The sequence below is a fragment of the Apteryx rowi genome, unplaced genomic scaffold (assembly GCF_003343035.1).
Source record: "Apteryx rowi isolate R43461 unplaced genomic scaffold, aptRow1 scaffold_488, whole genome shotgun sequence".
Taxonomy (NCBI): domain Eukaryota; kingdom Metazoa; phylum Chordata; class Aves; order Apterygiformes; family Apterygidae; genus Apteryx; species Apteryx rowi.
Genome location: NW_020450747.1, coordinates 73,354 through 87,276, shown reverse-complemented (window position 1 = coordinate 87,276; position 13,923 = coordinate 73,354). Strand labels below are relative to the sequence as shown.

The 13,923-nt window shown below is 40.3% G+C and overlaps 1 protein-coding gene across 5 annotated transcripts in view; it reads right to left on the bottom strand.

The window, feature by feature from the left end:
• Positions 1 to 13,923, bottom strand: part of NUMB (NUMB, endocytic adaptor protein) — a 43,585-nt gene that overhangs the window by 6,134 nt on the left and 23,528 nt on the right. For 3 of the 5 annotated variants that reach the window (XM_026078773.1, XM_026078776.1, XM_026078774.1), the window contains 4 exons: positions 7,345 to 7,419; positions 5,274 to 5,414; positions 3,216 to 3,417; positions 596 to 895 (listed from right to left, as the gene is read on the bottom strand). In XM_026078773.1, coding sequence (XP_025934558.1) covers positions 596 to 895; positions 3,216 to 3,417; positions 5,274 to 5,414; positions 7,345 to 7,419 — 718 coding nt within the window. Of the gene's footprint in view, positions 1 to 595; positions 896 to 3,215; positions 3,418 to 5,273; positions 5,415 to 7,344; positions 7,420 to 13,832; positions 13,911 to 13,923 lie in introns of all 5 variants that reach the window. The other 2 variants (XM_026078777.1, XM_026078775.1) reach the window with 2 other exon arrangements.

The window sequence follows — 13,923 nt, the reverse complement described above, 5'->3', positions numbered from 1 at the left end:
TGTTGGGATGATTCTATAAAATCCCACAGCTATCATGTGAAAACAGCACCACACATTACTGATACAGCTGGATATACCATCTAAAAAATTATTAGAGTAAGAAAAGTTATTATACGTAAGGAGGTGAAAAGAGGTTTCATTACTCTAAAAAGGAGGATTTCAGAAAGACGGAAGGACAGACGTGAGGAAAAATGTCACAGGATCCCATGACAAGTGGTGAAGGCCTTGGAGGGGTTTGTCTGTCAAAACACTCTGGCATTTGCTGAGGAACTGGTTCAGTGACTCAGAGGAAAGAACTGCACCTACTAAATCACCAACATCTATTCCTGGAGCACTTCAAGCTTTGCTCCAATGTTTCAAATACAGATTACAGCTGCTTGTCTTCTGCAGGTGAATATTGTATTTGAAATTCTTGCATGTTCCCAAACTAGATTTTTTCTGAACTGGTGTTACTGTCTGTTGGTGAGAAATGATCCACACTGGGGCAGGAAGGAGGATTTACTACAGCCAAACAGTGAGTTATTTAAAGCCACAGAAGAGGAAGGGAGGAAGAGACAACATAAGGTAATGTTTCGCTCAAACCATTTGGTTTTACCTGAGTTTTTCATAGGGAAGTCAGTCTTCCTTTGCACTGTTGAAGGCAGCTCGTTTATTCGCAAAGACAATTGGCGCTTAAAAGGAGACATCTTTTGGCTGAGGGCAGGAAAACCCCTGAAGGAACCTTGCCTGGCAAGCTGTTCTATAGGGGCATGCCTTCGAGGAATAGCGTGGGGATTGTTCATTTCTTTATCCAGGGAGGCAGCAACATCAGCAGTAGGAGAGGTTGGCGAGCCAGGAGAGGGGGCAGTGTTGTTTGGTGCAGCACTTGGCGCTACTGTTTTCACTTCTGGTTCCGCTGATGGAGGAAATAGAGTGAGGTTAGAAGAATAAAGCAAAGTACTGTTCAACTGCATGCCCTCCCCTCACCCCTATTTTGTTTTGGAAAGAGAAATTGCAGGAATTTGTATCATTAGTACTTTTCCATAAAGGAGTTTCTAATACCACAGCAGAAAAGTCAGCTCTTTTTATACCTTCATTATCTTCATCTTGCCACTTTACCATACATCCAGTCTCCAAAGCAAAGCTTACTGAGGCTAGCCAGTTCATGGAATGATGGCCTCGTATGTATTCCTTCTAGCTACTGCTGAGGCCACTGCTTTAGAAATACCTGCACTTTATTTATGATTCAAACTGAAAAGTGTGTTGGGAGATTCCTTTATTTTGCCTCATGGAGAACTGGAAGAAGAACAGATTATGGCCAAAATCTTACCATTAACTGTGTTCAGTTAATGAGGGTGGTATTGCTCAGCAGCTGCAGGGAACARAATCCAGCTTTAGGACCTTCTTTTAAAAGCTGCCCTCCTACCCTTGCAGAATCAGCAGCAGTAGCCAAACATCCTGCACAAGCCTCAGCAGGCCAAAGACAGCACTTAACAGGTTGGGCTGCATTCAGTGCTCAAACAGCAGCTCCCCATTTCTTCCATGGAATAGACTACAGCCCACATGGAAGTGTGCTGCAGGGTAGATCCCGCCTGCAAGATGGCAGGCCATGCTAACACCAGTTATGTTTACATGAAGCAAAGATACTGAGGTCCTGTGGCACCTCTTCAACTGAATTTAGCTGTAATGTTATTAGCCAGTCACTAGTTAGTTATACTGGAAACTGCAGTTTCAAGTCAGCTGCTTCATTTTTCAGAGTTCTGCATAATACCACAATGCTTTGGTTAAAACAGACCTAATTGTGGAAATGTAGGTTTAAGCCTAGTTTAGATCATGACACCTGTGATTAGAACAGCAATGGGGATTTTTCCGTCTCTAGGAACATTGTCTCTAACTCATGGCATAGATGAATCAGCTTTGGAAGCAATGAACACAGCTTTTGATATTAAAATAGGTCAACAGAGAGGGGGGGAGAAGGGGAAATTTTGCTATCCTAGGGTGAACTTATTTTAATGCATAGCTTTTCGAACTTCTTACAAAAAACAATGAGGGTTTTTTTGTTGTTGACACATCAACAGAATAACTAGAAGTCTAGTAAAGAGAAGAGTCACTCCGGAGATTTCTGAGGAGTTGGAATGGTAGGAGGAACTAATTATATTGTCTTGCAAACTTCACTACCCATGAGTTGCAGCTGCTCATTAAAGTGAAACTTTTCTAATCAGTCTTTCTTGGAAAGTATTTCACACACCTTCACTGAGTCAAGACTTTGACTCATGCCCTCAAGCAACAAAGGCCTTGCATTTAAGCTTCATTTAGCGCATTCTAAAACTAACGTATGGGAACAACGCATTCTAAAACTAATGTATGGGAACAAGCAGATGGATGATGAAAATGAAAATTAAAGTTTTGCAGTAGAGTGGCAGTATAAAACTTGCTGTGGAACCCTCTGAAACAAAAGTTCACTTCTACTGTAAGATGAGCTACAGACAGTATTTATTATAAGTATTTTCTGGTAGTCTTAAAACTCTACCATCTATAGTAACACTTGGGTAAGAAGTCCTTCTACTACCACATGAATTTGAGAACACTTCTGCATTTTAAATGGTTATGAAGTCAAATTTCTCATCTCAATCAGCCAGTAATTATTTTTGAATGTAACTCACTGTGCACCAGTTGAGTTACTTACTGTTTTTTATGGAAAGCACACTGATTGACCTGTTCTTCCCTCATGCAATATAATACTAAAAATAAACTTTGTAATCTGCCTTAAAATAAAAATACATTTTTTTCCTGGTAAGAAAAAAAGCATACCGCTTTCTGTTCATTTACCGTAAGCTTTAGACTACAAAAAAGGATCACTTCAAGTCTGGTAAACTCATGTTGTCATATTTTTATACTATTTTTCTAATAAGGCCTTTTAGTATGGCACTTGCGATGTTCCCTGCCATAAAGCAGGCTGGTAAAACAAAACAGGAGCAGCTTTGTCCAGTTGCTTTCACATATGAAGCCACTCATACTTTTTCTAGAGGAGATATGGGAGAATGCCCTAGGAGTGAATCTGGGAGTGTTTTTTCATCTTGTGAAATGACAAGAGAGTTTAAGAATATGATTTGTACATAATGAGGCTAAAGAGAGGGAATTTTGCAAGGAAGTTAACCTTCAGTTCTGGGTTAGGCCCCAGTTCGTCTCAGTACTGTTTTTGCTTGCTTAAAGATTGTCCAAGTTGCACCCCGTACCTTTAGCATCCGGCATCTGTCTCAGAATTTCCTCTCTTTCTGCTTGTTCAGTAGCTGTAGTGACCCTGAATGACCCCTCTCTGGTAAACGTGGTTCTGCTGGCATCAAAGGTGGCAGTCACTCCACACTCCTTCTCTCGCTTCTGCTTTCGCTCCAGGCACGCTGCAAATGCACAGCCCACGGCATGACTCAACCTTTCCCCCTGTGCAAGACAACATTGCATCATACAGTAACTGCAGCAGAAACATACGTGTGTTTCAAGCATTAGGAGGTGATAAGTTGCCTTTACAAGAGGAATCTAACTAAGGCACTAAAGAGAACTACTGTAATTGGCCATATTGCATGGGACTTAAATTAAAGCTGGTATATAAAGACTTACAGCTACTAATGCACAAGCAGCGTTCAAGGCAGCCACCCAGAAATGAAAGAGATTGTCAGATAACCTGTTTAGTTCAACTGCTACTAAGATACTAGTGTGATAACATGTCTGCACGGGTCCCTTGCCTCTGGATATCTTTATGTACAAAGAAACTCTTGTGAAGCCATTTTATGCAGGTGTAAGTTCTGAACAATAAATGAAAGCTGTTCTCATACATGGAGAAAGTTTACAGAGGGCTTGGGGAGCACTGCTGTTGTGTGCAAACATGTGAAAATTAAGAGCACAGCTATGACTACTTATAGCTCTAATGGCCCGGACTAAATGCACAAACAAGTACTAAGAGTGCCTTTTTGAGAAACATATGCTATGTTCTTAAATTAGGCTTTATAATGGGTCCCAGAACAACCCTGATTTACTTAGCAACAAAAATCCCTGAGTGCAGCAGAGTCTTCTCACATGCAAAAATAAATATTATATTTATTATATTAATAAATATAATAATAGAATTTATATCGCATGTCATAAAGGCCCAGCCAAGCTGCTTCTGCATGCTTTTCTCTGTCCATTGTCTGCACCCGCCTGCCCCCAGCTTCCCATTTAGAAGACAGAAGACCCAGTGGTCCACAAAAGTGACATAAGGGATCCCCATGACTCAGGTTTAACTTCAGCTGGGTTCGTCGTAAGAAGAATAGAACAGATTTCACTGAGTAACCCATTACTGCTGCATACAAAATGCTTCTAAGTCTTCCAAAAGGCACTTCTATTATTAATCAGTGAGGTCAAAAGGATCCACTGTCCTATAACTGCAATAAAGAAATGAAATTCAAGTCAGAGGAAGTCTGGCAACCCAGCTGATATGGAAGCTATAGTTGAGTCAGAGGCGCTACTAGTACCACTGGCTTAACTCATCTGCTATAGTCAGTAACTGACTGGGAAGTTCTAATTTCACCATTTCCCTTCGAAGAGAAATAATAAAATGTCAAATATAATTGCTCTGAACATGCAGCTATGCAGAGTTGACTATAAATTTGCATATCCAGAATAATTTTCTATACTACTTACTACTAGAAGGTTTCAAGCACTTTGTATAATATAAGTGAGATTAGGAAGCTGAATGAGTTACCTAAGGCTACACAGCAAATGAGTGATGAAAGTAACCTACTTTCAAACCTTCTACTGGAAAAATCTCTCTTATCACTTAGAAGCAAATAGGATCTCAATTTAATTCATTTTAGCTCCATCCCTTAGTATTCAAATGACTTTCCCTTCAAGACAACATTTGCATACAAGAGGCTGCATTTGTAAGTCTATTTACTCACTATGATTTTTATCCTGGAAAAACTGTCACTGCTGTTTCAGTTTTTGGCTGTATACATTTTCAGAGGAGAATATCTTCTGTCTATTTTTAGAAGAGTAGTTCCCTTCTGCTAGAGATATCTGAGGCTGACTGCATTCCATTTACACACCACGCTGCGCACCGTTTCTCTCCACAAGATGACATCACAGAGCGATGGCAAATAATTCAGATATAAAGAATTAGAAGTAAAATATTTTTCAAGGACTAAATAATATTTTAGCTGAAGTCAAAACTTATTGCAGTATTCTGCATAGTTAAATTTTCTGAGTGTAACTTCCAGCTAGAAGCAGGAAGAGTTGGCCACACACTATATTATACTTACTGTGTCCTTTACGGCCATAAAGCAGTGGCATATCCAGCGTCTTGTAGTGCCATCTCGACAGATATATGAGAATGCTCTGTCGAAGTTTCTGTCTGGTGCGCAGAAAGAAACCTTCTCTATTGTCTGATCAACTATAAGATCCTAGAGGAAAAAATCCCCCCACAACAAAAGAAATGTGAAGAAGCGTGGAGAAACACAAAGAAGTCACTTTCAGCAATAACTGCAAGATGAGTTTTACCAAAGAGAAGAAAACCTGGCTTGACTACAATTATCTGTCAAAAGAGCTCCCAACAGAAACTATTTCCAGTGCGAAACAAAAAAGGCAGGTGACATTTTCCGCCTGCCTGCTTTGGCAGAAGGGTGACCAGGCAGCCACTTCCGAATTCAGGGATGCAAACAACTGTTAGGATCGCTCCTCTAGACTATGGAGCTAGCGTGGGGAAAAAGGGAATTTTTCTTTTCTTTTCTTTTTATAACAGCTCTGGTGAGCCTAGCCATCAAAAAATCTTTACCATGGTTCAAACGCAATGCTCAAACTAATGGGAGAAGCCAGCAAGTGTGAGAAGATCTAGTAGCTCCTACACAGAAAGCAACACCTGAGAAGCCAATTAGCTAAGCAGGGACCGAATGCAAAAGTACCAGCCACACTGGCACTATCAGGCACCCCTGGTTTGTTCATGTGGACTGATGGGAGAAGCGTTTCTACCAAGGTGATAGTACAGTTTGAGAACTATGCTATCTCCATTAAAAAATTATCCAATATTTTGTCAGGATTGTTTCTTTTGCTTGGTGATTAGTACTTGGTACTTGTGCCAATGTGCACTGGTACTGGTGCCAACCACCAGGAGGCAATGTTATATACTCTTTTTAACCCTGTTCTTTTAATTACCTCCAGGGACTGCACAGCTTATAAAAATTCATTTTCAAGATTAGATATCTGCAGTAACATTTCTAAAAATACATTATTAAAAAAAAATTTGAGAAAAATCACTAGACTGAATTCACCTGCATCAATGTATTTGTATTAGAGACCGAATTCTTAAAAGACAGTAATTTTAGTGCCAATAAAACATACCATAAAAACAGCCCTGGAGATTTCTATCCAAAGAGCAGGCATTTGACCAGCAATCGTACTGCAGAGGGATATGAATTATCTCTACCTGCTCATCAGCTTTGGCTTGCAAAAATCATCTTTTATGCTGACAAAGTAAGTGTTAAATGACTTGAATATAAAATTAATTCATTTCAGACTAGTGAAGGAAAAAATTGCTCTGATAGCCATGTCACCTTATAAAATACTAGTAAGCTTACAGAGGCAATCCTAAAGCTATTATGTCTAATTGCCTACATCTAAGTTAAAACTAAGAATGATTTGCTGTTACTCATACACAAGCCCCTTTGTGCTACATATCAGGTTATTTCATAATAAAAATTGTAAAGCACAGTCTAGAAAGATGCAATGAATACATTAGTTTTCCACTTCAGACCAGTAGTTTAGGTATTACTATTAGAAATTATAGAATTTGATACCCAGTCACTACTTATCTCCAGACTGAAGGGAATTTAAGATGTTTAGTGAAGGCACAATCCTATTTCATTTATTCTCTTTATTGCATTTTTGGAAGCCAGTTCTTGTTCATTCAAACCCATTCTTCCTGAACTTAAATACAATGAAAATTATATTGTGTAACACAAATTTGCTCAGGTGCTACTTTTTCAGCCTTCTACAGTGGTAGAGAACAAAATCAAGGGACTCTGCAAGTTCGATGCCACCAAAACTCATCAGGAAAAGATAATTCTTCTGGCAAATACAACAAAACCACAATTCCAAGCTTGCACTCCCTGCCACATCTTTATCAAATGTGGCTTGACAGTACTGTGGAATTAACTGTGAAAAAACTAACAGGCATACATATGCTTACTGAGCAAGAAATGATAAAATTATTTATATACTTATATCTTCCTTTCAAATACCATCATTTGCATTAAGATAAAGATTGGTGTCCATTTAAAGTTATAGCACAGATGTTATTATATAGAGACTTAGAACTGTTGTCCAGGGAAATCTAACCTTTGTTTTCTCATCTACAACTCTGAGTCCATCCGCCGAAACCCACAGGACTGCTTTAACTGCCTTCTTTCCAGTCTTTCAAAAAAGAAAAAAAGAAAGAAAAAACAGCTTTATGCCAATGGTGTCAGACTGCCACCCATTTCCCCTTTCCAAGAACCATAACATTAAGTGTAGATGAAGTCCACGTTCAGTAAGGCGCCCAAAGCCAGACACTCAATCCAAGTTGCAAAACATTCAGAGAACTAAGCCAAAGCCAGGATTTCAAAACCAGCACATAACGGGGATGGGGAGAGGGCACAGAACAGGTGGAGCCAAAAATAAGGTATACATTCATTTAAAGTAAAGAATTCAAGACTGACCAAGTGGGTGAAGAATTCCATGGAATAAAGAGTCAGATAACACTAATTCATAAGGAGTTACACCACAGGTAGCTTCTTTAGCACAAGTTTAAACACGGAAAATTCTTACCTGATATTTCCACAAGCCCTACCCTCTGCCCCAATAGTCGCATGGCACAATCATAGCAACACCTTAAACCAGTGTTAAAAGCACCCAAAAATCATCAGTTATTGTGTAATCAAAGTAATGCTAAGACAAATCATCCAAACAGGGTTCTCGAAATTACTAAGAGCTGAACGTGACACTTTCAAGAGAGATAGAAAATCATGGTTTATTAACCATTTGATGTGTAACTTTAAAAAACAGTTGTGTGCAGCAGGCTGAAGAAGCAGGGAAACATTCTGGCTATTCTCCAATATCTGACTGTGGGAACTTTCAGCTGCCACAAGCTGAGGCTGAGAGTAAAAGTGGGAAACAGTGAAAGGCTTCAAGAGCCATTTAAACTGCAGATTCTTTTGTAGACTGTTTACTGTTCAAGGAAAAGTCGCAAAACACAGTATAAACATGTGAGACAACATTCTTTTGAAACAAATTCATTGAGCAGAAAATAGGTACGACATGTCAACATAATTTTATTGCTTGTTACAGAGAACTACTACTGGAAAAAAAACCTCACTATTTTCAAATGCATTGCTGTAATTAACAACTCCCATGCTCTACTCTTTCGCCTTTGAGCCAGATAATAAACTATTCTCCCCCCACTTTTTTTTGATGCACTAGGTCAGCATAGTCTGTGGCTGCTAATGGCACCTGCCATGGACCACTGCAGGGAGGGAACAGAGCAGCAAATGAGAAAGGGGAGTAACAGTTAGTGGCTTTGTGCAAGAATTGCAATTTTTTTTATTAGCTCATTGCAGATGTCTATAACTTATACTCATAGGGCAAGTAATAGAGCAAGGACACATTCTGACATAAGCTACTGCATGTTCCAAGTTCACAACGCCGATTTTAACACCGTAAGGATGAAATATTTTTTCTATCTTAGAGTGATAAGTCTCCTGTTATATCACATTGGCTTCATATCAGAGTAAGCAGGAAGCGTGAGGAAAACCAGCCTGGCAGGACTTTTGTTTGATTTGGGGGAGGAAAGGAGGGAGGAAAACTATCTGTCCCAATTTCTGAGGCAGCAGTGACAACCAGAGCATTTACAGAAAGTTTGGTGAGAATGGAGAGTGGCACTGAGTTGTGCAGAAGAGTGATTAAAAGAGAGAAAATAAGCACAGCATGAAAGCAAGCTACAGAGAAGTGCTTGCAGGAGCAAGTTTCCAAACGTCCAACCTGCTGAATATCCCAGAGAAGGTTTCAAGTAAAACTGACAGATTTTGGAAGGCTTAATGAAATGAGTATTATTCACCAAGGAAGATGTGTTTAAAGTTGCCATTATACATACTAAAAATACTGCATCAATTAAAAGTCACTTCTGATTTTTGGTCTTAAAAGGCAGTAAGTATTGATGTCCACAGAACACAGGTCTATACTTTCAGTGCTCATCGAGCTTTCAGAGCTTAAAAATCCCTACAAATCCCAACAACAGATGGTTTGTAGAGATTTGTCTCCTTGAATTGTTTTAAAAAGGAGTACCACTTTCTCATAAATCATTAATTGTCTTAACATCTTTATTTCAAGCAAATATGAAAAATCAAGAGAAGACAAGGCCTGGGGGGAACTGTTTGGTTTAGATTACCATCATTAGAAGCAAACAGAGAAAACAGAGAAATATGTCTTCCCAGCAAACAGTAAAAACCTTGTTTCTGAAGACTGAAATAGCAAACAGTTCCTGAAGTTTATATTAAACCGGCTGAGTTAAACTCAGCTGGGTACCTCCTAAAGCAGCAGAGAACTTCAGCAGAGTTAGTCCTCATCTGCTGCTTTACTACATGAGGATTTAGGAAAAGCTAAGACATGGAACTTCATTTCATACTTCTCAGAGTAAAGTGAAGAGGCTAGAGGGCCATCTAAAGCCCTTCTCTCACACTGGAAACATAAGGTTTCTACTGCAAGATTACCAAGCATAGGTTTTCCACACTAAGAGAAAAACAAAAACCACCTTTCTTTCCCATTCCCATCTTCTGGATTTATGGTGGATGCAAAGCCTGGAGCTGATAGGACATCCTCCCAATCTATACTTCCAAACCCACAGCTATCACTGCTAGGGGAAACATGATTTTTCCATCTACTGAATCCTACTTTATCCATGCCAGCTATGGATGTATAAAGGAACATACTTCACAGAATTGGTTTATATCAGTTTCGGAAATCAAAGTGCTCCTCTATTATAGGTGGGATATTGCCAAGTATATCATGATTAAAAGCGGATACGAGTGTTTTCACTCCTGACACACAGGGGACAAAGATCAGCCTGGATGCAAGACACCGCATGGGAAGTGAGCTCCAACGCAGGACAGAGAACATTTATTCTATTTATTGTATAATGACAAAGTTGTGCCAGAGTCCAGCCGGAGCTGTGCCAGAGTCCAGCCGGAGCTGTGCCAGAGTCCAGCCGGAGCTGTGCCAGAGTCCAGTAATCAGCACTGAAACATGCAGGTGACTAGAAAAAGAAGTATTTCAAGCAAATAGACAATATCCATTGGATCAAAGTCACCACAAATTTTGCTACCAGGAGACTCATTTAGACATCCATCATGAGCATCTTTGTCAGCAGCTCGTCTTCAAGTTCTAGCGCTCCCGGACAGCAAACACTGCTGAAGCAAAGCCGCTCACGGCACCAAACCCCAGCAGTCTGATTTGTCAGTGCTCAACCAGCAGCATGAGAAACCTCACTTCGTAGCACTTTGTAGCAGGACACCCCTCCGCCCCACTACAGGATTTGCTATTTTGACCGTTTTCCAAGTCAGCAGAGGCCTCCGCGGAGGGGCAGCAAGGCACCTCCTGGCAGCAGGCAGGGCCCTGGGGGGCCCGGGCAGGAGAGGAAGCTGAGCCCCAGCCCGGGGTGCCAACAGAGACAAGAAAGGGCAGCAGACGAAAGCCAAAATGCACATGTCCCAGATAGCACTGCTGCTCATGACAGTTTAACTATTAGAAGCAATAGGAGCGTGGAATTAAGCAGCAGTGGTATTGTAAGGTGGAAAATAAAGCTTTAAGGATACCAAAGCAGAACTAATGTAATGCACGTTTGAAATACTTTTAAATTGTTTCTGCTCTTTCTGGTGATTACAAATTTCTCAATATCTACCTATTTTATTCTATCCTGGGACTTAAAACAGCTGTAAGATGCATCTGTAGTCTGAAGCATATAAAAACAAAATTTCTTATTTCAGTCTCTCTATAAAACATTGCATGCAGAGAAACACATGTACTTGGTGGGAATAAACATGCAAAAGATCACCACATCTGGACTACTATTAATTACAACAAAAATCTTTAACTTTAAACTATGAAGAGCTGCCTAAAAAAGCAGTTGATTTAGTTACATTTCATAGGCTACACAAAATTAAACCACCAAAACTTAATCTGTGGCTATCAAAGGACATAATATTTTTATTTAAAGTTGAAAAGAAAGTGTTTTCAATGTCAGGTACCTGACTAAACACATGAACATTTCCTGACACAAATCACTCATTTATCTTTTTTTGGGGGGAAAGACGGACAGTGAAAGAAACAAACCCGCCCCGACTGACTTTTTAAAAGCTGGGGGCAAATTTTAAGCTATGCTGTGGTTTGGAATATTATATTAATTCCAATGCAAGGCATCTGTGGAGAAATTATAGATGAGACAGTCAAAAAGAAGAATGTTAAAACTATTACTATTCCTCACATACACCTGACAAAATAATTTCGTCTTTTTTTTACAGTGTTTCCCTAGATTTGGCCTATTGCAAGTTGTAATAAAGGCATCATATTGTAGGGTTATCTAAACACTATGCATTTAAAGGGCTTCAGTGCTAACTAATGTAACTTCACAGGCTCAAGTAGAAGCAAAGCCTTTTTTTGCAAATTATTATAATAAAAGGCAAAGCAAATTTACATGCAGCGGCAAATGACTGGACTTAAAAAAAAAAAAAAAAGTGACTAAGATATAATGGGCAAGCTGGCATATTCAATAGATAATTCCAGAAAAAAATGTCAAAGACAGATTTTTAAGTGCTGTGCAAAGCTCTGTCCTGTAATCTGTCACATATTTACTTTCCTGTGTAGCCTCACATAAGTTACTACCAATAAGCAAAAAGAAAACTGACATATCTGATCAGGTTGAGGGGTTTTTTTGTTTTGTTTTAAACAAACTGTAAGAAGTATTTAGCATTTTAGTTGTAAAGAAAACAGCATGTTTTCACTCCAATCTTTGTAGTGTCCAACTCTTAAATTTTGTTTGCGCCTGGGAATGATCTGATTAATCTGACATCTCCCGTACACCGCATTTTGACCTTAAAAAGATCAGAGCTTCTCACTTGCGTGTTCATACCAGTCACAGAGGCGTATTGTCCCAGATCACAGGAAGAAACTTGGACTGGGGGAAGAGCTGGTCTCTGCGATGTGCCCTACAATCTCAGTTCTCCAAGGTCGAGGGAGGTGATTCTCCCCCTCTCCTCAGCCCTAGTGAGGCCACATCTGGAGTACTGCATCCAGTTCTGGGCTCCCCAGTACAAGAGGGATGTGGCACTACTGGAGCAAGTCCAGCGAAGGGCTACAAAGATGATKAGGGGACTGGARCATCTCTCTTATGAGGAAAGGCTGAGAGAGCTGGGCCTGTTTAGCCTGGAGAAGAGAAGGCTGAGAGGAGATCTTATCAAYGTGTACAAGTATCTGAAGGGAGGGTGTCGAGAGGATGGGGCCAGACTCTTTTCAGTGGCGCCCAGCGACAGGACGCGAGGCAACGGGCACAAACTGAAACACAGACACTTCCATCTGAACATGAGGAAAAACTTTTTCACTGTGAGGGTGACAGAGCACTGGAGCAGGTTGCCCAGAGAGGTTGTGGAGTCTCCTTCTCTGGAGATATTCAAAACGCGCCTGGATGCAATCCTGTGCAATGTGCTCTAGGTGACCCTGCTTGAGCAGGGGGTTGGACTAGATGATCTCCAGAGGTCCCTTCCAACCTCAACCATTCTGTGATTCTGTAAAAAGGAGCAGCTGAAAAACTTCACTTACTCCCCAACAAAGCCAAAACAAATCTGTGACCAGAGAATAATCTGCTCCAAAAGCTTTCCATATGTAAGCAGCAAATGTAAAGAAACTGTTAGCCATTTTACCCTCTTAAAAGGGTTACAAACCTGTTAGTTTCTATTTAAGCCAAGATTACGTTTATAACAAGATATTTCAAAAGCAGTTCCTTAGATTTATTCCACTTGAAAACTTAGTAAAAAAGATTTAAGATTTTTTCAAACACAGCTGAGGCAAGGAACAGACAACAGGTAAAAGAAGAGCTCCTTTAGCAGCTTACGCACACTGCCTCCCAGACCGGCAGACAGCAGTAAGAGAGAGCCCAGTCTCCAGTACAGCACGCGCACAGCGCGGGCAGAGCTGCTTCCCTTCTAGTTACGGGAGGGCTCCCACCTAAGACACCCTGTGTAAACAGCAGAGGATGATACAAGCAGCAAGGTTTTCAGTTATACAACTGAAAAGTAATTAGAAAAACAAATAGAATGTAAATGCCTGGTCTCCTCTTCATACATCTTTGAATTAGGACCGTGGTCGCGAAAGAAAGGTGTAAGAGACGGTACGCATAGGCTCCACGCTCTCTCCCTACACTAACATTTGTTTAAATTTGCGGTGAAAGGCAGCCAACCACGAAGCGGTTACAAGACACCAATCCCGACTGCTCTGTACATGTTTGCCTAGGTGACCTAGGCCAGCACAAGTTTAAGGGATGGAAAGGGAAATTCACGTTTTTTCAGGGAGATCAAATCATTTCAAAACACTGTTTTCTGATATGGTCCGTATGGTTTTATGGTTTCTGTTTCAGGTTGCTTTTTTAACCGTATTCTCTGCTTGAGCGACATATTTCCAAGTCTGTTTTAGAAGCAAATATTCTGAAATGGATTAAGGGATTCTTAATACCCTGATCTTATGGCAGTGCTATACCAGGGATGTAACTCCTTATAGAGCAAGCACAAACGAGGCATTAAACTTACTTTTCCAAAGAAGCCTTTGAAGAACTTCCTTTCCTGGAGGAACAGGGGGGACAAGTCGAGCGCTATTACTGTAGGTAGCTAAAATGTCCCA